The following is a 26,666-nucleotide window of genomic DNA, read 5'->3' on the forward strand; positions in this document are numbered from 1 at the left end:
CTGTAGAAAAAAAGACTTATTATTATAGGTGGAGTGGTGATCTGATTAAATCCTTAAAATTGCAGTCAGTCTTACGCTCTATGTTAAACAACACAAAGTCTATAAATGATTGACTCATGATGTCACGCTCCTGGAACAGAGCAGAGACTCAAGTGCAGAGACAGGCACTGGAGACGAGATGAGGTGGAAAGCAAGGTTCTTAATTAGGCACCAAGCAGTCATCCACAGGAACACAAAACAACTCCAATAGGGAGCGGACCAAAAATCCCAAATCCGTAGCCAGGCAAAGTCACAAATCATAGAAACAAACACGAGGACAAAATGCCGAAACATGAAGCACACACGAGGAAAAACACAGACGATCTGACAACCAGAACAGGGAAAGCAGGGGAGTGTATATGTGTGGGGTTGTCAGAGGGAAAAGCCAGGGGCAGGTGATTGAACACAGGTGAAGTGAATGAGAACAATCAGGAGACACACACACACATACACAGACACATGAGGCAAAGCCTAATCATGACTCATGGGATACCTGGAATACCGTTGAAGGGTTGCATGATGATGCGGGGGCGGGTGTGGAGCGGGGGCGGGTGTCTCTATTGAGGCTATTTAAAAGAAGCTGACTCGGCTTCCCCAGTATCATCTCAGTCAACCATGGGTCGCCCTGGGATTCAGATGTGGACACTTTGTGTTTTCTTCAGCTGTGTGGGTCGAGCATTGGCAGGACCGTAAGTTTACCCGAAACTGTCTCAGAGAAATAATAAGCGTGTGGTTGACTTAATTGGACATGAATCTTTGCTGCCAGTTTTGGAGTTTCTTCCATATCAGATCCAATAAGATCTCTACTGTTTGTTTCTGTGGCTGTAGGCAGTACATGGTGGCCATTCCTGCGACTCTTGAAGCTGGGGCTGAGGCCAAATTCTGTGCAAGTCTCCTGCAGCCCAACGAGACTCTGGTCATGACCGTCACTCTGAAGTCTTCAGAGGCGAATGCAACCCTCCTTACGCGGACGTCCAATACAGAATTTCATATGTGCACTCAATTTGAGGTGAGCTCTCAAGATTTGATTCATTTCCACAAAATTCCTTGAAAATGTGTTCAAAACCTTGATGGGACCAATATGTTGGTGTGGAAAACTATTTTGAGCGTGTATGAAAAAAGTTCCATTGGCTTATATAAAACAAGTAACATGAATTCATATGAAAAAAAAAAATACTTTTAGCATGTATGAAAAAGTAACATTAATTTATATGAGAAAAAGTTCTGTTAGCACGTAACACTCTTTTTAAAGTGAGCTCTCAAGATTTGATTTGATTAATTGGTTGTCCCAGAATGTTAACAGGCAATATGGGTTAAAATCACAGAAGCTTAGAAAAAGTATGTTAGCATGGAAAACTATTCTGAGCATGTACAATAAATGTTCCATTGGCTTATATGAAACAAGTAACTATAGCTTATATGAAAAAAGTTATGGTTGCACTTAACATGTTCAATTTAAGGTGAGCTCTCAAGATTTGATTAATTTGCTCATTCATTGAAAATGTGTTGCTTAAAATACAACATTAGAACCTCAACCTCAATGGGATTACGCAACACAGATTTATAAACAATAGCACACACAAATATTCATGAATTATTTTTTCAGTATGAGAGAGTAAGAGGTTCTCACCGTGTTCGTCAAATATTTTTTGTCACAGGTTCCTTTAAGGCCGAATGAAGAAGTGCAGAATTTCGAGGTGGAGGTACGAGGCAACACTTTTTACTCAAAAGAAGTCCGGAAAGTCCTCATCAAAGTTTATCATCCAAAGACATTCGTCCAAACAGATAAACCAATCTACCTCCCTGGACAAACAGGTAACCTTGAGTTGATGATCTATGATGTTGTATACAATATGGTACCACACTGTAATATAGACAGATTTCCCCTTTAATAGTAATTGGGATGTGAGTGCAACACAGAATAGAAAAAATGCACCTTGCTTGTTTAGAGTTAAATGAATGCAGCAGTCATCCTTGCTTTTCATCCTTGCTTTCCTAAAACTTTATGTATTTTGTCACACGTCAACATTAACTCTCACAGGTAGTGCGAAATTAATAGTGTGTGCTGATGATGATGAAAAGCACCAATCTAACTATTAGATTGGTGCTTTTCATCATCAGTTTCTGTACAAAACAATCCAAAGGAAGGTTTTCCACTCTCTGAATTTGCAATATGTGCAGTTTTATGGCAGACAACAGAGGGAATAACATAAATACTAATAGCTAATGATTCTAGCTTTTACTAACTTGTGAATTCAATAGTAATAATATAATTTCTGAGCAGTTTTACTAGCCTAATAGGATGTTTATCACTGTTGTAGAAGAGCTGCAAAACCTTCATGTTGAATAATCTCTCTTTATTCCTCTCAGTGCATTTCAGAGTCATCACACTGGACTCCAAGTTGAGACCTGCCAATGGGCTGGTGAGAGTTTGCACAGTCTCTTTTCTTTAGATCTCATTCACGAAACCAGTGTTAGTGATACTGTTAGATAACGGTGCAGGTTTTAAAGTTATGTAATGAAGTGATCGACATCGATGTGCTGTGGGTCAATAGTACAACCACGGCCCCTTTAGGTAAACCTTCCAACATTTCAGCTGACTAATCCATCACCTTCTCACACTAGTTTATCATTTTTATGGTATTTTGAATCGGTAATAACAGTGAAGCTATACTGAAGATTAAATAGAACTGTTTTTCCATTAAAGAAAAAGAAAAGCTGAATGACAGAGACGCTGAGGAGTTTTTATGTTAATGTGTGTCCGACGTTTTATATTTACAAATCATGAATAAAGAGCTGAAGTTGTGTTTGCAGTAAATCTGTGGATTGGAAAACACCACTGATTTCTTACTGAAAAATGTTGTGCAGTTTCTTTTTGCATTCAGCTGAATTCATAAGGACTCTGTATGATGCAAACCAGCTTTAACAAATCTCCATTTTTCTTCTCTTTCTTTGCAGTACAATATCATCGAAATTGAGGTAAGACTAATAGGAAAATATCCACACTTTAATACACAATACATAAGAATGAAAGTACTTTTTTTTTTTTTTTTTACTTTGATTCATAAATGAAGACCTTAAAGCAAGATGGTCCAGTTCACTTATTTGTCTTTTAGAAATGTTGATTTTCCTAAAAACATCAACTGCTTTATAATCTGTGATGTCAACATGTGAGAGTAAAGCTCTACGAGGTGTTTGACACAACAAATCATTCTTGAAGATCCTCTTTTACAGGCTGCATTTTCTTTCTTACTTGTAATTGACCGTTAACCTTTTAAATCAAGTTAATTTAGTTCATCAAGTTTAACATCACTGCATGAACTAGACGAGCTAATGAGAGCTAGTAAGTTGACCTAAGTTAAGATTTCTTTGTCCAAATACATTAAACTTGATTTAAAAATGATTTTATATTAATTTATGGCCATCTCGTTGAAGAAGAAATGAAGTCCTTATGTTTGTCATAAATACTTGTTCTTCACATTTTCTTTATTTGACAGGATGCTGACAACAACCGGATTGGACAGTGGCTGACTCAAACGTCCAACAGTAAGATATTGCAGCTTTCATACGACTTGAACTCTGAGGCCCGTGTAGGGATGTACAGAGTTATTGTGACGACCGGGTTGGCAAAAATACGTCACAACTTCAAGGTGGAGAAATACGGTAAGTTCCTTTTTTTTTTTATAACCTTCCATTTCAATCCATATTGTAATGAAGCAAGAATGCTAATAAACATATTTTGTCCCCAGTTTTGCCTAAATTTGATATAAAGATAAATGCATCCTCCGAAGTAAGTATCGATCAGGAGGAAATCAAAGCTGAAGTATGTGCGATGTAAGTAAGCGCTGTTTTGCCCGTTACACTCTTAAATAATTCTAAAACTGGTCCAGTTTGGTGAGTGAATGAATGTCCTTCTCATCAGGTACACATTCGGACAAGCTGTTCCAGGCAGTGTTGTAGTTGAGATGTGCCGACCTCTAAATAACTACTATTGGAGGTCTCATGATAATCCGCAGGGAATCCCTGACGTGGTCGCCCCATGCCACAAGGAGACAAAGCAGGTACGGTTGCTATGGCGACAGTCTCATCTCTGCTAAAAAAAGGTGCATATAAGGGTTGACCCAGACGGCAGTCTTCAGCTCTTAAAAAGTCAAGTAAACGCTGAAGTTTCTTAAACCTCCATGGTTTAAATAAACTTCAGGTGGTTCCTCAGGTGTCTTTGCTGGGGCCCCTGGACATTTGTGTGAAAGTGAGTGTATTTATTTACGTGTGTTACATGTGTTTTGTATGCATACACAACAGTGGCGGGCCGTGGATTTTATACCTGGGCCTTCAGTGCTGTTCTACACTTCTAATAACCTCATTGTGACGTCACAGCTACGGGTTATTATTTGTTTTGTGTAAAAGCCTCATATTCACATAACACTGCAACGTTTGACAAATGAAATAAAATGTTACATGAAGTTCAACACCTAGCATACAAAACACGAAGTGCAGATACATGAATACGAGCATGACGGGACGCTGCGTCATTAACGGACAATATAGTCCAAATCAATGTAACACAATGACAAACTCACAAGAGCAGTCGCATATATTCGTATGGCAACAAATCAATCCAGCAGACCTGCAGCGGATCCACGCATTCCACCACACGAGCACGAGCCATTCAAATACTATTTATAAAAACGCCACGATAGACAAGTGAACAGTAGTAACTGTAGAGGTAAACAAACTAAGTTCACTTACCAAATGCTGTCTATCCTCCTTTCTTTGTTGACAAAGAGTTTAATCCCAGTACATCAGTTCCAGTGATTCATCGATGCCAGTCGAGCCTCCACAGTTGTATTTTGTCGGTCTTCCGCCGCCGGTCGGTTGTCTTCCGCTGCCGGTCGGTTGTCAGTCGGTTGTCCGTTGTCCGCGGTTGTGGAGCTGTTTCCCTGCGAACGTGGTCGTTGAGTTGTAGATCCACTCGAGTCTCTTCAAAAGTACCGACGCTCAGTTAAAATGAAACGCATTCCCAACCATAACATGTGCAATGCTTCTCCTGTTGCACATAACATGTGCAACATTTATTTATTAAATTGTAAGTTTTTAAATTTAAATCTTACAAAGGGAATTTTTATAATTCATGTTTTTATTTTGTGAAAAATCCCACTTACATTTTTTTAAATTATATTTAATATTAATTATTACACCATTAGACCACCATTACATTTTTCCTCTCGCGCACCCCCCAGAGGCAGCTTGCGCGCACCACATTTTGGGAATCCCTGTGAAGTAACAAGGGTGTTAAATGGGGTAAGTTTGAAATGCTCTTTCATTTGATTTCATTGTATTTGATCTTATTTCATTGCTCTATTTTAGATGGACAACAAAGGCTGCGCCACGTTTATCTTCACAATGTCAACTTTCACAAAAGTTTCGCAAAAGGCGCTGAAAGATTACCTGCAGATCCGGGCCAAAGTGGAAGAGGAGGGCACAGGCAAGTCATATAATATTCTATATCATATTTATATGAAGAAAAGAGAGAATTACACTGCTGTGTTATGAAACAGTTGTTGTAACGTGGGGGCTTCTCGTACAGGTATTTCACGTGAACAAGAGCAGAGAATAACAATTTCATATGTCGTTGGAAAGCTGTCTTTCACCGACACGCCCAAGATTTATGACGAAGGCTCAAACGTGGAGGGAAAAGTAAGAGCATGTGGCCTTCACATCTTTGTCGTGATTTTAGATTCGGTGCATTGTCGGTGATACGACTGTGCTTTCCAACAGATTCAAGCGGTTCATTACAACAACACGCCCATTCCCGACATGCCGCTTTACCTGTTCGAGGGTGAAAGGTGGTCATCACGCCGGCTGCAGAATCTCACGACCAACAACGATGGAGTTGCCACTTTCTCATTCAGCACGGCTGAACTTAACGGGGACATCAAACTCCACGTAAGTAAGAAGTAGCACTACACTGGTTTCTCAATAGGACGCAAGGTGCCGGCATCGTAGCAAGTAGCCATATTGGAACTGTTTGCAGTGCCAATAGAGAGGCAAAGTCCCGCCCCTTCTGGTGTCACCCATGGGACCATATTCTGAAAAAAAAATATGAATGGTAGTCAACAGCGAAAGAAATATATGTTATTGATCCCGTTTGAATTCGGCCATTAATTACACATATGATGTTTGTCAATTGAAAAGATAGATTTGCAAGTCAAGAAAGTCTCAGTTTGTTGTAGTAACATTTAGTTTTGTGTGAAACCAGTCAGTTTACAACATCTCTTGTCTTCTACTATATACGTCCCCAACTAACTTGGCCGTCAGTTTGTAATGTTATCTTACCTGCTCGCTAATTTTGTTAACTTAGCTATTTTCCAAATGTAACGTTATCTTACCTGCTAACTAGCTAGCTAACTTAGCTATTTTCCAAATGTATCGTTATCTTACTTTATGACAAAATGAAAATCTCTTGACGTGCAAAATTATCTTTTAGATTGGCAAACATCATACGTATAATTCATCCATCCATCCATTTTCCTCTGCTTATCCGGGGTCGGGTCGCGGTGGCAGCAGGCCAAGCAGACTGACCCAGACTTCCCTCTCGCCCGCAACATTTTCCTGCTCATACTGGGGGATACCGAGGCGTTCCCAGGCCAGCTGGGAGATATAATCCCTCCAGCATGTTCTGGGTCTTCCCCGGGGTCTCCTCCCAGTTGGACGTGCCCGGACGCCTTCCGGCTCAGCTCTCTTTTCACCAAGACGGTCCGGTGCAGCGCCTGCTTTACTGCTGCAGCCGCACCGATCCGCCTGTCGATCTCCCGCTCCATCTTACCCTCACTCGTGAACAAGACCCCGAGATACTTTAACTCCTTCGCTTGAGGTAGGCACTCCATCCTCACCTGGAGGGAGCAATCCACCGGTTTCCGGCAGAGCACCATGGCCTCAGATTTGGAGGTGCTAACTCTCATCCCCGCCTCTTCACACTCGGCTGCAAACCGCCACAGTGAATGCTGGAGGTCACGATCCGAGGAGGCCAACAGGACCACATCATCTGCAAACAGCAGAGAGGCGATACCGAGACCCCCGAACCTGACGTTCTCCAACCCCCGGCTGCGCCTAGATATCCTGTCCATGAAAGTCACGAACAGGACCGGTGACAAAGGGCAGCCCTGGCGGAGGTCAACACCCACCGGGAACGTGTCTGACTGCCGAGAATGCGGTCGTACAGAGACCGGATCGCCCGGCACCCCATACTCCCACAGCACCCCCCACAAGAACCCCAGAGGGACCCGGTCGAAAGCCTTCTCCAAGTCCACAAAGCACATGTAGACTGGTTGGGCTCCCAGGACCCCTCCAGTAGTCTTGCGAGGGTAAACAGCTGGTCCACTGTTCCACGGCCGGGACGGAATCCGCACTGCTCCTCTTGAATCAGAGGTTCGACAAACGGTTGCAGCCTCCTTTCCAGCACCTTGGCATAAGACTTCCCCGGGAGGCTGAGTAGTGTGATACCCCGATAATTCGAGCACACTCTCCGGTCCTCCTTTTTGAAAATGGGAACCACCACCCCGGTCTGCCAGTCCATAGGCACTGATCCCGACCCCCATGCGACACTGAAGACAGCCCAGCAGTGTCCAGTGCCTTCAGCATCTCAGGGCGGATCTCATCCACCCCCGGCACCTTGCCACCAAGGAGCTTTTTGACTACCTTAGCGACCTCTGCCAGGGATATGGGTGAGCCCCCCCCCCCCCCTGTCACGGGAATGCAAGGACTAGGACTCAATTGCAAGACCACAGGAGATAGAGTCAGGAAAACAGTCTTTATTTATCACAGCTGATTACAGACAGGAAAGGCTGTGTGGAGCCCATGGTCCGACACAGCGTGCAGGCCGGATCGACGGTGTGGTACCCGTGGTCCGACACCGGAGGACACGGGGGATTCCTGGATCAGCGGACACTGGAGGCAGGCAGAGCGTCGGCGAACAATCCAGTGGGGACCCAACAGGGGCACGGGGAATTCCCGGACCGTAGGACACCGGAGGCAGACACCGTAGGCAGGCAGAGCGTCGGCGAAATGAACTGTTGGGACACAACAGGGGCACGGGGGATTCCTGGACCGTAGAACACCGGAGAGCAGACGCTCGAGACAGCAGGCGATACGGGGTTGAAGCGGGTGAAAGACGGGACGAACTGACAACCCCAGACTGCAGGACCAGGGTTATTATAGTGGCAGGGGAAAGGATTAGTGTAATTAGAGTCTGGTGTGTAAGCCTGCGAGAGGTAATTGGCTGAGTGGCTGCAGCCGTGCACCAGTCAGGGGTGTGGCCATGGGAGTGACTGGAGGCAGAGGAAAAATCCCCGAGCACATGGCACAACACACAGGGAAATGACAGCCACATGAGGAGAGGAGATTGGGGGAAAACAGAGGTTAACACACACAGTCCAACAGGGATCCTGACACCCCCAGGTCTTCAGGCGCTGCCTCCTCTGCAGAGGACATGTTGGTCGGGTTAAGGAGTTCCTCAAAGTGCTCTTTCAACCGCCCGACAATGTCCCCTGTCCGGGTCAGCAGTTCCCCTTCCCCGCTGAGAACAGCCTGGGGTAGGCCCTGCTTTCCCTTCCTGAGCCGTCAGATGGTTTGCCAGAACCTTCTTGAGGCCAACCGAATGTCAGGCACCGATGACCTTCCGGCCACAGCTCCTAGCGACCGCGTCCACAATAGAGGCTTTGAACATGGTCCATTCGGATTCCATGTCCCCAACCTCCCTCGGGTATAATTCATGAACAATTCAAACAGGATCAAATAGTTATTTGTCTCTCACCGTTGACCACCATTGATATTTTTATAAACTCCCATGGTGGTCAAACAGGAGGGGCTTGACTTATCTCTAAACCTTAACATTCACTTTATCTGTAAAAACTTGATATATATTTTACAGTTTCTTTTCTTCTATCTAGGTCAGCAGCTTGCCGACATATGGCTACCCCGGTTACAGAACGCCGCACTACGAGGCTGGAGATCACACCGTGTCGTTGGTCCGACCTTCAACTCCATACACTCAGACGGTCAGCTCCCTGACGGTGAAGCAGAATAATAACCCACTTCCATGTGACACAGAAGAAGAGTTCACCATCCAATACACTGTGGTAGGAGAAGCCCAGGGCTCCGTGGATGTGATGTATCTGGTGAGTGAAATATGAGCGATGACGGGGGGAAGATGGTTTTATAATGACTTTTTACATCAGATAACTGACATCTGGCTCAAAGAAAACACACGTAGTACCTTTTAATACCGGGTTTCTGAACACATCTCTACCTTCCGATAACATGAAACACGAATGTCTCTCGCTAGAGCCAGTTTGTCCGTTCTGGGCTTCTGTAGAAACATGGCGGTGCAAAGATGGCCGGCTCCGTGGAAGACGACCTGCTCCCTTTGTAGATATAAATGGCTTTTTCTAAGCTAAATAAAACATAACGATTCTTAATTTCAGGTGATTAGACAACTGATTAAAACATAGTTACGAATATTGTTTTCCAATGCTGCCAGTTAATCCCCCTAAATGTTACCCACTCGTTTGTCCTTTAATAACAGCAAACAGCTGTAATCTGCTGTTAAATTATTTTTTTTCTACATTATTCATTGTTTTGCAGGCCTTATCCCGAGGAGTCATCATCATGCAAGGAGTTCAACGGGTCGTCGTGGAAGAAAACTCAGGTGAGCAAAGAATTAAATGAAATTACCCTTTAAAGCTAGCAAATACTTCTGTTTTATTGATGAATGGAGGTGATTGTGGTTCATATATGAGTTGGTTTGTTTGTTTCAGTGAATGCGGGCGAGGTGTCCTTTAAACTGATGGTGTCTGGTCACATGGCACCGTACATCCAAGTTGTGGCGTACGCCGTCCTTCCCAGTGAGAATGTGATCGCCAACAATGCCGACTTCCCCGTCGAGAAATGCTTCGGTCACAAGGTCAGTGTGAGCTGAAGACGTCACCGTGCTAATTAAATAAATATCAAATATTATCTTGTAAAATGTAGTTTTGGTGATAAACTTGAATAAATCAAGTTGTTTGAAGGAGATGTTTCACAGCTGTTTAATTTCTAACACGACCTTTAAGCACATTATTATTATTATACATCATTAAAACAACTAAAAAAAAAAAAAAAAAAAAAGAAAATCTTTCATTTAACAATCATTTGAATTGCATATTTTCTGAAATCAACCACTATAGATGACAATAACAATGTAAAACTATATAATTTAGTTTTACATTGACTTCAGGATGGATTGAAATTATTCCCCGCAGCTGCCGTACCAGTGCTTTACCCTACAAGAAGCATTTATATTGACATTTTAGGAAAAAAAAATATATTTACCGTTATTGTAGGAAAACAACGGTGACGCAGGTGAGTGTCAACTCAATGAAAAGGATAGCCCATGGGTCAGGACATAGGACCCCCAACAAATCAGGTTACGGGACCTCGGGCGAGCACGGATGCCAATCCTGGCGCTTGAATGCTGCCAAGAAGAGCAGCTACATAAATTAGCTATGTTGTTATGTTACCTGCTAGCTAGCTAACTTAGTTATGTTCCAAAGGTAACGTTATCTTACCATCTTGCTAGCTAACTTAGCTATGTTCCAAATGTGATGTTATCTTCTGCTTTACCCTACAAGAAGCATTTATATTTACATTTTAGGAAAAACAAATAAACCGTGATACTTACCGCTACTGTAGGAAACAACGGTTTTGCATGTGATGCTTTTCTAGTGAATCCTAGAGCTTGAATGCTGCCAAGAAGAGCAGTGAGTTTCATGATAACGCCTCATCCACCACTGTCTTTTCTGTGTCAGGTGTCCCTGGAGTTCTCTCCGTCTTCGGCCGTCCCAGGAGAGGAGACCACCCTGCAGGTGACGGCCCAGCCAGACTCTCTGTGCGGCGTGAGCGCCATCGACCAGAGCGTCCTCATCAAGGAGCCGGGGAAAAGTCTGGACGCAGACAAGGTAGCTAACCACAAATCCATCTGCATTTACTCCGTTAACGTCATCGGTTTTTCCTCCTGTCATGGTCAATCTGTCTTCCTTCTCCCTCTTATCAGTTAACTTTTTTTCCATTTTTAAAATGTATAAGATATGAAGAGTCTGCCTGAAGGATAAGGCAAGTTTATTTGTACAGCACATTTCAACAACAAGGCAATTCAAAGTGCTTCACATAAAAACATTAAAAACATCGAAACATAAGGCAAAAGAAAAATAATATAAAGCCAGATCTTTATAGAACAAATCATTTAGTTTAGTTTCATTTATTTTGCACAAATTAAACAATTAAATAAAAATAAACAAATATCACAGTGCAGGAAGAGGCAAATCTTGTGTTTGTTCAGGTGATATTGGTTTATACACCTGCATTAACTCATAAACAATAGTAATGCTACAAGTCCCAATGAGTGAAACAACTATGATTATAATATAACAGCTAAAACAAGAAATACATTACAACAGAAAGTTATTACAAAACAGCAATTAGATTTTCTTTTAGGCACCTTTTGAAACATTTTATAGAAGAACATTTTTTTGTTAGGTGGGAAAAGTCATTCCATAGTTTGGTTCCTCTAAATCTTATTGAAAATTGACCTCTGCCATGCCTTTTCTCTTCAGATATTTAACCTGTTGCCCGTCTCAAAAGTCTCCAACATTCCATATCTGGTTCAAGATTCTATCGAATGTCTGCGCGTGAGACCGAGAAGATACGTCTTGCCGTTCCCCGACGTGCAGACAGAGGACGCTCATAAGACTTTCGCGGTACAAACATGAATGCACAATATCTTTATATTGTTTCTTAGTATGTTTTGTTGTTGCACATTTCAGTTGACGCCTGTATGTTGTTGTATTATCTAGAATGTGGGGATGAAGATGGCAACAAACTTGCTAATCCGAGTGCCTTCGTGCCTCAAGTACAAAGGAAGAGAATTCCACCAGGGCCACAACTATGGTGACTATGGTGTTTAGTTTTGTTATTTTGCTCTATTACATTACAGTCATTTAGCAGACGCTGTTATCCAAAGCGACTTACAATAAGTGTATTCAACATCGGTATTCAAGAGAACTACTAGTCACCAGAAGTCATAAGTGCATCTCCTTTTTTAAACAAGCATCTAAGAGCATAAACCAGAGCATAATTATTAAGAGCATTATTATTAAGTGACACATTGCTGAATATTTACCAGCATTAAAAAGAAAACGGGTTTCCTTCTGCTTCTGATGGAATATGTTCTGTTTTATTTTCAGGTATTGGTCGCAGGTATTACGCTACTCCAAACTTAGAAAGAATGACACAAGCTGGAGCTGCAAGTGGCGCAGGTTCCTCACCTGATAATCCACCAATAGAGACGGTCCGCACTTTCTTCCCTGAGACCTGGATATGGGACCTGGTGGAAGTAGGGTGAGTTTTTTTTGCACCAGTCTTTCTCTCAAACGTCCTGTTGTATTTACAGACACTGCCCCTTTAGACTTTTTCTTATTATTTAACCTGATGGCTCTGAGGACGAAAAATTTCATCTGACGCGAATCGCAGCGAATGTTAAAGCTGCATTCTCTCTAGTGTCCACCAGGGGGCGACTCCTCTGGTTGTATAGAAGTCTATGAGAAAATGACTCTACTTCTCTCTTGATTTATTACCTCAGTAAACATTGTAAACATGAGTTTATGGTCTCAATCTCTAGTTTCAAGTCTTCTTCAATACAGCATGATGTTCATTTAGTAAATGATGGTCCATTTAGAGTCAAACAGACCATAAAGTAGGGTATGCTTCAGGGCGGGGCTACACAGTGATTGACAGGTCTCTACCAGAGACGTATACGGCATCTCTACGTCACTCCTCCTCAGTCCAGATATGGTCACTTCCTGTTCACTGGCTGCAAAAAAACAAGATGGCAACATTTTTTACTTCTATTAGGCGTTAATCGTCTGCTCACATTGTCGTTCTTTGACTAATCTGAATCATGGAAGTCTGATGTTGAAGTTGACAGAATGTCTCTGTGTGTGTGTGTCTGCTGTATCAGAGGCTCTGGAACGAAGGACGTGTCCCTCACCGTCCCAGACACCATCACCACCTGGGAGACGGAGGCCTTCTGTCTGTCCCCTCAGGGTTTCGGCTTGGCCCCCCGTAAAGAGATCACCGTCTTCCAGCCCTTCTTCCTGGAGCTCAGCCTGCCCTACTCCATCATCCGGGGGGAGCACTTTGAACTGAAGGCGACCATCTTCAACTACTTGAGCAGCTGCATCATGGTAACTGAGGTTTTCATGTGGACTTGAATGCTAACGTCAAGCATGCTAACGTACTCATAATCACAATGCTAACATGCCGATGTTTAGCAGCTGTAATGTTCACTGAGCTTATTCCTCGATTAGACAAGATTTATCTGAAACAAAATATAAATGGAGATCATAAATATTGCGACAAAACAAACTATGGATTAAGAATATATTCATCAAATCTGGCCTCTTTCTCTACTAACTTTGTTTTATCTGAATGCTTTCCTCTTAATAAAGGAACCACACAGGACCGTCCACTACTCCTCCGCTCTGCTACACCTACAGAGACGGAACATAAAAACTGACGAGAACACAGATAATTTGCTTCTGAATTGTGTTTATACGCCGACGATCTCGTCTTTTATATTTCTGACCCAAATTAATCAAAATTTATGGATGCACAACAGACTTTTGGGTTATGATAATAAAAAGCAAAGGAGCGATGCTCGTCTGACATACAACGGTGGTTAGAGTAGTGATGTCATAGAAACAAGATGAAACTCTTGAGATGAAGCCAGGAGGCAACCTCTGGTTCTGCCCAGTGAAGTCAATGCTTCATGTGTTAAAGCTGCATTCTCTCTAGTGTCCACCAGGGGGCGACTCCTCTGGTTGTATAGAAGTCTATGAGAAAATGACTCTACTTCTCTCTTGATTTATTACCTCAGTAAACATTGTAAACATGAGTTTATGGTCTCAATCTCTAGTTTCAAGTCTTCTTCAATACAGCATGATGTTCATTTAGTAAATGATGGTCCATTTAGAGTCAAACCAGTCAAATGGTCACTTCCTGTTCACTGGTTGCTAAAAACAACATGGCAACAGCCTTAATCCATGATGGAGAAGCCGGACACAGTCCCTTACCAATGTTCTTGTAAATGTTTCAGTTGTTGTTTCAGTTAGTGTGTCAGTTTTCAAACTCTATTTGGAACAAAAACTGTGCAAGACGTAGCTTTGTAAAGGTCAAAGTGTTGCATCATCATAATCATATTTCGTTTTGATACGCTGTTTCAATATAAATGTCTTCAAGTTTAAGTTTTAAAATATACATTGTTGTCTCTCTTGACCAGGTCTCCGTGGCTCCGGCCCCCTCCTTAGACTACACCCTCACTCCCCTCTCCGGAGACAAGTACACTGCCTGTTTGTGCGGCAGTGAGCGCAGGACCGTGAGCTGGACCATGGCCCCCTCAGCCTTAGGTGAGTCAGGCTTTCATCCACACTGATGTTACAGGCTGTGGGATCCACCTCAGACTAAATGATTTGACACTCTTGGATCTTATTTTAGGCGTCGTGAACGTGACGGTGACCGCTGAGGCCGTGGCGTCCCACGCTTCTTGTGACAACGAGATTGTGAGCGTGCCGGAGAGAGGTCGCATCGACGTGGTCACACGGTCTCTCATCGTGAAGGTCGGTACTTTAAAACAAGATGACAAAGTTCTCACCCGTCTTATCGGATGGAAAGTCTCAATGATTTTGTTTCCTCTCAGGCTGAAGGAATTGAGATGTCAAAGACCTACAACTGGCTGCTCTGCCCGAAAGGTCAGTGCGTTTAATGTAATTATTTAAAGTCACTGTGAGGAACTTTTACCTGGTCCTGAACCAGTCTCAGTGTAGTCCTGATCCTCTATATGACCTCCATCAGTAAAGAGACCATCAGAGAGAAGATGGTCTATTTCTATAAAGTTATTTTTAATGCTCGTCATTGGAGCCACCGGGTCAGATTCTGGTGAAACCAGATGAACTCATGCAGGTTCACCAGAAACTCCTTCAGCTCAGACTCCAGCAGAGACCGTTCCACCGTGGAAAGACATTACATTACAGTCATTTAGCAGACGCTTTTATCCAAAGCGACTTACGATTCAGATTCTATCACATTCATACGTCCTGGGTCTCCAGTTACGGGAGCAATTTTGGAGTTGGTGTCTCGCTCAAGGACACATCGACGTGGAACCGGTGGAACCAGGGATCGAACCGACGATCCACTGATTGAAGGACGGCCCTGCTCTCCACTTGAGGGGAGGCACGGGAGAACCAGAACCAGAACCAGGACTGAGAGGAGCAGACTGTCAGACCCTGCTGCAGTAAAATGAGAGGTTTTCTAAAGAGACTCTGGTGATCAGAGACACTACCACTTTAGTCCACAGGGGGCGACAGAGTTAACACAAGATGAAAGTTCCTCACAGTAGCTTTAAATACATTTTATCTAGCATCTTATTTCCAGTCATACCTGTTTCAGTTCATGATCCGCTAACCATCCGTTAAACCTGAATGACGTATTTGTTTTATTGCTGATCTGTTTGTTGTCTGTCCACAGGAGAGACTCTGACTGAGGAAGTAGACCTTCAGCTCTCCGGGGACGTGATTGTTGGATCAGCCCGTGCTTCAGTATCAGTCCTGGGTAAACTAATGAATCCACTTTGGTTGAGTTTTGCTGTTAACCAAACAAATCGTTACGCTTTCAAATGATCAACTTGAGCATTTAAAACGAGCGAAGACTGTTTTTTAAATGCATCTACTAAAAGAATCAGCTTTGTGTTTTTATCAGAGTTAAACAGAAAACACAATCCTATTTAATAAACTAGAGGAAATAATGCAAATATCAACATTTTAATGAAACAGTACCTAACTAAATTACATGAATAAGTTTCATTCTGGCAAGATTACAAAATGTTTTTTACACTTTGACTATCCGTGTCTTTAGTAAACCAGAGCTCAGGTCAGTCACATGTTCGGTCTTATGCCACGTTCAGTCGCTGGGGACCATTTGTGGTCATTCGCGTGATACGCGCCGTAGAGGGGGTGTGGCTTATCGCCCTGGAAGTCGTTCAAATGTCCGCCATTTATTTCTGCCATCAACCATGGAAAAAATAAACACTATTTCTGCTTAGTACTCTAGTTTCCCGGGATATCTGGGACTTCCCAAACGCCGTCATGTCTGGTTCATAACATAGTCCGGAGGAGCTCCGTGGATTTTATCGAGTTGTATTCACTGTCTAGTGAGCCACACGTCGGCTGGTTTACTACAGTTTTATCAACACAAAACAAACAGATTTTGCTGTGATTGCAATAAACAGCCGAAAAGGATGCTACGTAATGATGCCGTTTTGTAAAAAGTCTGAATTCATGTTTTGTTAGTTCTCTACGCAAGACGACAAGCAAATAACTTTTAAAATACTTGTTTTCTCAATGGAGCTCGGATCAATCGGTGCTAGGCTATGCTAACATTGTAGCAGCTCCATCAACACTCAATATAACGTCATCTTGGCATAAATACGGCAGCGTCTTTTTCATACCATATGGTTTATATACATAGTTGCGTCCGGTCTCTACTAATATGAGGTATCGTTTTTGTGTGTGTGTGTGTGTGTGCAGGTGACATTCTGGGCCGAGCCCTGAACAACCTGGATGGGCTGCTGAGGATGCCGTACGGATGTGGGGAGCAGAACATGGCGCTCCTCGCCCCCAACATCTACATCCTCCAGTACCTGAAAAACACTCAGCAGCTCACCTCAGCCATCAACGACAAGGCCACCAAGTTCCTGACCAGCGGTGAGTCTAGCTAAAAACAAAACACATTTGAGACCTTTAATTATGAGAAATGTACCCAGTCTGGTGCTGGATGCACCCTGGTGGTGACCTTTGGTTTTCTCCTTTCTTTCCCCCTTATTTCCTGTCATCAAAGCATACAAGACTTCTTACAGACATTTACTTTAAATCATGAACTCAATAAATATCAATGTGTGTGATGCAGGCTACCAGAGACAGCTGAACTACAAGCACCGTGATGGAGCTTACAGCACGTTTGGATCAGGAACGGGGAACACCTGGTGAGAACAGTGATGATGTCATACAGTTTAGCTTTTCAGGGCTTGACACCCTCTGAACCCCAGAAACCAGTCGGCAAGATTGAAAAGCATATTTTTCTTGAAGCAATTGTGGAAACTGCAGCGTTTATCAGAGCCAAAAACGACAACATGGCGACGGCCGTAATCCCAGATGGCGACTGCAAAATCATTTAACCCGAAGTCCACAAACCAATGATTGACGTCGCCATGACCACGTCCACTTCTTATATACAGTCTGTGCTTTACTGTCGAGCCCTGCTTTCATACTGACAGAGTAGATGATGAGATTCCACTTCATCAGTTATTGTGATGAAATGTGACGTCACTCTTTCTTAAAACCCTGTTGTCCCTCGTGAGAAGTTCTTCAACGTGCTACATGAACACAAGCATGTACGTGATGTCTTATTTAATCGTTTTAATGTCTCAACTTCCTCCTCAGGCTGACTGCGTTTGTGGTGCGATCGTTTGCCAAAGCCCAGTCCTTCATCTACATCGACCCGATAAAGATGGAAGAGTCCGTGAATTGGCTGAAAGATAAACAACGAAATGAGAGCGGATGTTTCGAAATGTCAGGAAAACTCTTCAACAACAGAATGAAGGTAAATAAAGTTGTCATCATCCCAAAAATCATTTTAACATCTCTGACGTCAGTAAACCATCAAAAACACAAAATTCAAAGGATTAGGAAATAAAAGATTGTATTTTTATCGAAAAACAAATCTCTTCATTATTATTTTTAATGAAGTATAATAATGTGTTTAGAGCTCGTGTTAGGAAGTTAAACGGCTCATAATTCATCTCTAATATCTATTTTATATTCATATGAAAACATCTCCTTCAAACTACTGGATTTATTCAAGTTTATCACCAAAACTACATTTTACAGATGACATGTGAACACATCATGATAACGTTATAATGTAGCTTCAGCCAGTACTCATGTTCACTGAGCAGAGCCTGAAGGCATCATGATGTCACTGAAGTGAACCTCCGTTGGTTAGCCGTTAGCGGTGCTGCTAACGTTACTAGCTCTCCTCTGATTGGTTGTTTACAATGAAACATTATCAGAGATCAGAGACTAGAAACACAAGTTCTACTGAGTCAGTAAAACTTTATTTACACTGTGATGGTTAACGTACGGATCACGGATCATCAGCGGTCCGTTACTCCTCTACTGGTTACCAGTGATCAAAGTCTCGTTGTTGGATGTTGCTGATGATCTTTGTGTCTGCATCATGTTTCCTCTCTGCAGGGCGGCGTGTCTGATGAAGTGACTCTCACTGCTTACATCACTGCTGCCTTCCTGGAGATGAATACGTCCGTAGAAGTGAGTAGAAACAACTAATGCACCACGAATAATATCACTTTAGATAAGAATTTTCCTTTGTTATGATTGTTACACAAACCAAGAACTTTACACAGACGAGAAAGAAATAGAAAGTTATGTTGATCAACGTTCTGTCCGGTTAGTTGGTTAACGTTACGTATTGTTTTAGAGTTGATGGGTTAAGTTGAACTGCTCTGACTGACTGTCATGTCATAAACTTAAATTTTAAAATAAACTAAAATTTAAACACAAAAAGTACAAATCAGTGAGGAAATAAACAAGTTCATCAAACATAAATAAGATCAAAACCTTTTTCTTCCATTAACTGAAGTTCTTGTCTAAAGTTTTGCTGATTATATGAATGCGTTAGAATGTGTGTGTGTGTGTGTGTGTGTGTGTGTGTGTGTGTGTGTGTGTGTGTGTGTGTGTGTGTGTGTGTGTGTGTGTGTGTGTGGAACAATAAAACAAGTTATTTATAATCTGTTCTAGAACCCTGAAGTGAAGAAGAGCCTGTTGTGCCTCAAAGAGTCTGTGGGTGACCTCAGTAACACCTACATCACGGCTCTGATGGCGTACGTCTTCACCCTGGCAGGAGACACGGAGGCCAGAGGTCTCCTTCTGAAGCACCTGGACTCGGTCTCAATACAACAAGGTGAGAAGGGATCCTCCTGAAGGAAATCTCTCTGTCTTCATCACTGTGAATGGAGCTTCACCTTGTCTGTCTTTACGTCTGTTTTTAGGAGGTTTCCTCCACTGGTCTCAGACATCAACAGACACGTCGGCCTCTCTCTCCGTGGAGATCAGCTCCTACGTGCTGCTGGCTAAACTCAGCGCCTCTCCGACGACTGAAGACCTCGGCTACGCCACGCGCATCGTCAGGTGGCTGACGACCCAGCAGAACTACTACGGAGGCTTCTCCTCCACGCAGGTAGGACAAAAACACCTGTAGAGAGGTGAAGCCCCGCCCCTTCAGGTGCACCACCACGGTACCTTATCTCAGAACAAATATGTACGGTAGTCAACGGCAAGAGACAAATAATGATCCAGTTTGAATTTCCCCTCTCGCTAATGCCGTTGACGTTATTCCAGAAAGCTGCTATTATCCGCTTTGTAATCACTGATATTGATGAATATTGACATGTGTGGTGCAAAAGCTTCACACGCCTAGCAACAGTAACCAAGGGGGGAGGGGCTTAGCAAAGGGTCAATTTGTGCCATGAATTACAAACTGAGATTTTCTTAACGTACAAAAGTTTTAAATTGACAAACGTGTGATTTGTGGCACAATTTAAACGGGATTAAAATAAATGTTCAACAGTTAGAGACCTGAACTTGGTAAAAGTGAACTCCTACATATGAAAGCTTCTGCATGTAGAAACTAAAGTAAAAATACATTCAAGCACATAGAGTACATTGTTTTTTTGTGTGTGTTGTAGGACACAGTGGTGGCTCTTCAGGCTCTGGCTCTCTACTCCACGCTGGTGTTCAGTCCCGGTGGTTCGAGCACGGTGGCGGTCCAGTCTCCCAGCGGCCAGCTGACGTTTGATGTGAACCAGAACAACAAGCTGCTCTACCAGGAGAAGCTGCTGCAGGACGTGACAGGAATGTTCACCCTGGAGGTTCAGGGCAGTGCATGCGCTGTGATGCAGGTCAGTGGTTCACTGCAGGATGTGCGTGCACCCCCACATACACTGATAATACGACCTAATGTCAGCGGCCCAGTAGCTGGAAGGGCCATACCTCTAATTCACCTCCACCTGCACTATGCTTTGTGTCAAAGAAAGGGTGTAGTCTGACTATTTCAATTATTATTAAAGGATTTAGTTAAATACATTGGGAGATACTGAAACATATAGACATTGAGGAAATATACATAAATATATATGTTCATATTCAATTTAACTGCATTTATTATTCCACCTAGAGGCAGCAGATCACATTGCACAACATGTTATTTTAATTCGTAAAAAAGGATAATTAGCTTCATGAAGTCCATTACGGCTAAGAGTGGTCCAGATTACTAACGAATCTTAAAGAGTGCTAAAATAGAGAATCCTCTTGTTTTACCTCCAGTTGGCTCTGGTTAACTTTTGAAGATTAACCATGCACCCATATTATATATTATATAATAAGGAGGGAACCTCTCGTACCAGAGCGAGCCCCAAATGGGGGACGTTCGGTTCCGAGATTCAGTTCCGAATGTCGTAGAATGGACTTTTCATAAATAAATATTAGTAATGCCACACACATGCTCTATACCAAATTAACAAAGAAATTCTGAGCAACTTAATCATGTAAACCATTTTACACACTGCAAACACAATTATACACCATTATACTAACTAACTAAGAAGATTGTACACAATATCACGTATTTTTGGCCATGAGTCAGCGTGCATCGCACTCCGGAGAAGGCTACACACAAAGCGCTAACAGCTAGCATGGCCGCCCATTACGTATAACAGCAAGAGAATTTGACCACAAATCCAGAGATATCTTCATCATTTCTCTCCATGAAAGCATTACAGAGATACAAGCACAACACCAAACTACTCAGCAGCAGAACAACCATGAAAGCTCCTTACTTTTGAGATGAATCATGAAGAAAAAGGTTCGATAATCCATTCGGGGATAAACTACACTGTTGTTATGATTGTCCTGTGTGTCTCCTGGTTTCCTGGAGAAAGGGGGGTCAACCTAATGTGTGGGACCCGGGGGAAGGGGGGGCAATTTTATTCTTTACTCTATCAAAGCCACATTTTTTTTAAGAGTCTCCTGACCTGTTTTGCTATGATTTGGGAGAGCTTTTAGGCTCGCCAGGGCCTCATAAAAATAAATATTAACAATAAAATAGCTTTTCTTTTTCAGGCGAACCTGAAAATCTTCAATTTGAGGTGTGTGCCATTTTCATTTACTATTAACCAGTGACATATACAAAATATTTACGCATCTGAACAAATCTCACAAGTGTTTCTGTTATTAAAAAAAAATAAAGAATTGAAGAAATATTCAAATAGACCTTGTAGTTAGAGATTTACACTCTCCTGAGTATGGGTATGTAATTTTCGAGCAGAGGCCTAAAAATAGGCCTATGGTTCAAGAGGTTAAGTACGGTTCAGATATAGATAACAATATGTCATCTGCATAAAGTGAGATATTTTGACCTAAACCCACACGGTAAATACCTTTTGCAAATGAAGATATCGTTGTCTTGAAACTATAGAAATAAAATAGGAGTAGAAGGGACATTCCTATTTAAATCAACGTAGCAGGATGGTCGGACCGCCGGCCATTGTTATTGCGCCGTTGCCATTGCGGCCGCTGTAGCGGGCTAACTTCTGTCTACACTAAACCGACTTACTACAAGTCACGGAGTGGAGTAGAAATGTTAGGAAGCATAGAGAAGATTCAATGTTTAATATTTAACAACTTAATGCTTCTTCCACACACTCTTGTCACAGTGTAAGGAAGCACATTGCTATCGCCAGATGAGTGACAACTTTGTTCAGGTCATTTTCTTATTTTAGCAGTAGGTGACCTGAAAAAGATGCAAATATGAGGAGGTTAGGGTCTTTTTTTTACTTTCATATAGATCAGATATCAATTGTTTCACATACATTTATATGCTCTGTTTACGGGTTCAAAAGTAACCCAATCAATGCTTAAATGCAGCAACGTAAAACTAGCATGTGAAACTGAGACCCCCTTGAAAACAAGACTGTACTTCTCAAACCTCTGAAGCATCATGATTTTCAACAATTTTGAGTAAAAGACATTCTTGTTTATGAATATTAATCCTCGCCTTGTGTACCTCTTTCTCAGATTTCGCATCACTATAACATCCCGACTCCCACTGCTGTCACCACTCTCAGTGTCGAGGTCACACCAGAGGCCACCTGCCCCAGCAAAAGACTCACTCTGAGGATCACGGTCCAGTAAGTAGTCAGCAAGCAGATCCACGTGAACTCAGTAACCGTTGGTAGTGATGCGTGGGAGAGATGTTTATGACTTGGTAGCAGATTAACATCACAGTTTTTATTCTGCTTGTATTATAGGTATAGTGGAAATGAGATCAGTACAAACATGGTGATCCTGGATATCAAAATGCTCTCTGGGTTTGTCCCAGACCCTGAGTCTTTGAGTGCGGTGAGTTTATTACATTAACTTTCACCTTTAGGCTTCATCCACACTGCTACGTTTTCCTTTTAAAACAAAAATGCTCTCTGTCCAGACCACAGACTGTATATGAGAAGTGGACGCAGTCGCTGTGATGTCACTCATTGCTTTGTGGATGTTTTAAGGGGCTCCAGTTTGCCATTTAGTCCGTCGCCATCTTGTTCTTTTTTGCAACCAGTGAACAGGAAGTGACCATATTAGGACTGAGGAGTGACGTAGAGACGCCGTATACATATAGACCTGTCAATCACTGTGTAGCCCCGCCCTAAAGCATCCCCTGCTTTATGGTCTGTTTGACTCTAAATGGACCGTCCATTACAATGTATTGACGTATTACAGCTGTATGAACCCAAAATTTGTTATTTTGCTGTAATTTAATTACAATAAAGATGCCGAAATAACAACATAATGATGTTAATTTGTAAAAAGTCAGAATTCACGCTTTGTTAGTTATCTCAACAAGACAAGCAAATTACTTTTAAAATGCTTGTTTTCTGAATGGAGTTTGGATCGATCTGCTAGGCTATGCTAACATGCTAGCAGCTCCATCAACACTCAAAATAGCACCATCTACAATCAATGTAGTCGTGTGGATGTGGCCTTAGTAGAAATAGAAAGGTTTTCACCTGTTGTTGAAGCACCCGGCTGACTTGTCGTCTCATCGCAGCTCAAAGGCGCCCTGCTGGTGGATCGAGTGGAACACAACGGGGATCACATCCTGGTCTACATAACAGAGGTGAGGAGGAATTCACAGCCAGGAAACGAGACTCAACGCTCTCCAAGATTTTGTGACTCACGGCTTCGTCTTGTTTTTGTTCCTTCTCAACAGTTAGTGAAGGAGATACCCATCAACTACAGATTGGAGCTCATTCAGGAGCTCCCTGTGCAGAACCTGAAGCCAGCCGTGGTCAAGATCTACGACTACTACCAGCCGAGTAAGACCTGAAGAACAGATATCACAATACTGATTCCTAGTCATACATGTGTTCACTGTGATAGACTGTTCATCAATCTCTTCTTCTTCTTTGTTTTCTCTCAGGTGACCAGGACGACACAGAATACATCCACCCCTGTGTTACAGGTAACAATCTGTCACAACATGCAGAAGCACTGCTGTGGGTTTTATATACAAAATGTCATTTAATAACCAAAAACATTTTCATTGCAACCTCAAAAAGTATGTTTAGTTTAGTTTATTTATTTTGCACAATTTAAACAATAAAATATAAATAAACAAACATCCATCCATTTTCCTCCGCTTATCCGGGGTCGGGTCGCGGTGGCAGCAGGCCAAGCAGGCTGACCCAGACTTCCCTCTCGCCTGCAACATTTTCCAGTTCATACTGGGGGATCCCGAGGCGTTCCCAGGCCAGCTGGGAGATATAATCCCTCCAGCTTGTTCTGGGTCTTCCCCGGGGTCTCCTCCCAGTTGGATGTGCCCGGAAAACCTCCAATGGGAGGCGTCCAGGAGGCATCCTAATTAGATGCCCGAACCACCTCAGCTGACTCCTTTCGATGCGAAGGAGTAGCGGCTCGACTCAAAGTTCCCTCCTGATGTGAGCCTGCTGAGCCCGGCCACCCTACGGAGGAAACTCATTTCGGCCGCTTGTACCCGCGACCTTGTTCTTTCGGTCACGACCCAGAGTTCGTGACCATAGGTGAGGGTAGGAACGTAGACCGACCAGTAAATTGAGAGCTTTGCCTTCTGGCTCAGCTCTCTCTTCACCAAGATGGTCATATAACAAACATAACAGAGGTAAATAATATCACAGTGCAGGAAGAAGCAACTGGGCTTATTTGAAGCCTCCACTTATATAATTTTAAAATGTTGCAATATTACAGAGAACATAAAATTAATATGCACAATATATGAATACATAATATATTATTGACAAGATGTTTTTACAAGATATGAAATATGCACAACACTTTGGAAATCAATCTATAGATTGTTCTAAATGTCACAGTGAATGATGTTTGTTTATTTTTATGTTTTTGCAGCTTGAAGAGGGAAGTGGAGTCGAGCGGTCGCTGATTCCAGTAAAAGATGCGTGTTGTGTTCCTGAACACCGCGTCTACAAACAGTCAACACATATTTTTGTCCTTTTGCAGCTGTAACTATTGTATGAAGTGAAATGCATGACGGACAATAAAGTAATGTGATGTGAATGTGGCTGCACCAATTATCCATCGATTATATGTTTTTTCCTTTAGCTGGGAATATAATGGAAAAAAAGAGTTATAATCATCTTTAAAGATCTAGCTTAATGCTTTTTAGTAAAAAAGCCAAACTCCATATCCAAATATGTATATTTTTAGTCAAAAGCACCGTAGCTTGTAAGTGTCCTGCCGTGCTATGGTGTTGTGTTGCTGCCTTGGTTAGCCACCTCAGGTTAGCGTAGCGTAGCTCCAAACACCAAGACGCTCAGTTCCAAATAAAACACATTCTTAGCCCTAAAATGTGCCACACTTCTCAGACGCTGTCAGCCAGGAATGCCGTTCGTGCAAATCCATTTCCTGGCTGGGTCAGTGCTGCTAGCTGTGGGGTTGGCCGACCCTTTCTTACGATGTCCAGCTTTTGTGGAAATGTCCTTCTTGAGAAATCAGTTTCTCCTCCTTCAGCCATTGAGTGTTAAAAAAAAACAAAGCTAGGTAAAACAAACAAAGAATCTACACCAAGCTAAATGCTAAAAATGTCATGTCAATGTCATAAATTCTAACATATCTTTCAACCTGAACTCTTACTACTACTACAAAGTTCTGATAGCTGCCTCAGTATCACAACAGTCATGCTAGCCCACTGACCAATCACGGCGCACGTTATTGCTGAGCCAGCTGCACGTTGATGCTGACGTACTCTGGCACATCAAAGAATATGCCCAACATGTCAAACTAAAGATCTGATTGGTTGAAGACTGACAATCAACAATATCGTCCCCATTCACTTAAACTGCAAAGTCTACCAAGAGGACCTCGGGCCTCTCTCCTTACATAGAGACATAGAGGTGAACTCTGATTGGATAAAAGCTCTACTTAAAACAAGCTGCGCTGGAAGCAGAGCAACTGAGGAAGACAGTAGCTGTGCAATGAGAAAATAAGCTAATGGGTAAAATAATTAGAATACATGTAGTGTATTTGTGAAAAATTATTAAATTATAAAATAGCTATAACTTTGTGATTCTGTGTAGGCCAGCAGAGAAGGCTTTGCTGGCTCTGACGGCCCAACACTGCTGTAATGAATCCTCTCGCATTTAATTTCTACAGTCTGACGTCAATTCACCACCTGTGTCTCCAAAATGTTCGTATGGGGCAGAGTGTCCGTACAGGTGATCACATTCTACCGTTTGTTTTTATAGATCACAACATGTGTGGGAAGTGGCGTACGCAACGGTTACAAATTATATCTAAAGCCAGGCCTCCATACAATTAATATAAGAAGTTACACACAACGCATATATATATGTACAGATATATATATATATATATGCACTTGCACTATCACCTCAATTCCATTGCCATTGTTGTTTATAGGTTTATGTTAACATGTGTGTATATATGTATATATATATACACACTTTTTTTTGGGATATATATTTATACTTATATTGTATGTAAATGTTTATACCTACATCTGTTCTACTTTTTTGCTGCCCTTTTTTATTCTTTATATATTTTTCTTGTTTATTGTAAAATAGTGTATGTACATTGAGAGCGGAGTGGAAAGCGGAGCCAAATTCCATGTATGTGTACGCATACAAGGCCAATAAAGCTGATTGTGATATATATATCTGTATGTATATATATATTTATAAGCCAATGCCTGAGTCTTGTGCAAATGCAAAAAAATAAGTTTAGTCTTATTTTAAACAGTAAGCACATTTCTCACTGTGTTGTAACTCATTTTTTATCAGTTCTCAAATATTTACTTACTTGAAAAAAATTCTACTTTGTCCCTTATAATCAGGTTAGGAGCTGTTT

The 26,666-nt window shown here is 42.2% G+C and overlaps 1 protein-coding gene across 1 annotated transcript; it reads left to right on the plus strand.

Moving 5' to 3' along the window:
- Window positions 1–654: 654 nt before the first annotated feature.
- Window positions 655–24,797, plus strand: LOC306701599 (alpha-2-macroglobulin-like; the record flags this gene model as incomplete). The annotated part of the gene is made up of 36 exons (XM_079166955.1): window positions 655–728; window positions 868–1,048; window positions 1,698–1,854; window positions 2,410–2,462; window positions 2,998–3,018; window positions 3,537–3,702; window positions 3,789–3,873; window positions 3,962–4,100; window positions 5,407–5,524; window positions 5,627–5,736; window positions 5,818–5,985; window positions 8,988–9,215; window positions 9,682–9,745; window positions 9,855–10,000; window positions 10,884–11,033; window positions 11,688–11,831; window positions 11,928–12,021; window positions 12,318–12,471; window positions 13,091–13,316; window positions 14,411–14,537; window positions 14,626–14,747; window positions 14,828–14,879; window positions 15,655–15,738; window positions 16,713–16,889; window positions 17,092–17,167; window positions 17,625–17,784; window positions 18,438–18,512; window positions 19,002–19,164; window positions 19,253–19,440; window positions 19,949–20,161; window positions 22,335–22,447; window positions 22,568–22,658; window positions 23,356–23,424; window positions 23,518–23,623; window positions 23,728–23,769; window positions 24,690–24,797. The coding sequence occupies 36 exons, from the start codon at window positions 655–657 to the stop codon at window positions 24,692–24,694; spliced, it is 4,341 nt and encodes a 1,446-aa protein (XP_079023081.1). The 3' UTR covers window positions 24,695–24,797.
- Between the last annotated feature and the right edge of the window lie 1,869 nt (window positions 24,798–26,666).

This window comes from Pholis gunnellus (genome assembly GCF_910591455.1).
Source record: "Pholis gunnellus genome assembly, chromosome: 9".
Classification (NCBI taxonomy): Eukaryota; Metazoa; Chordata; class Actinopteri; order Perciformes; family Pholidae; genus Pholis; species Pholis gunnellus.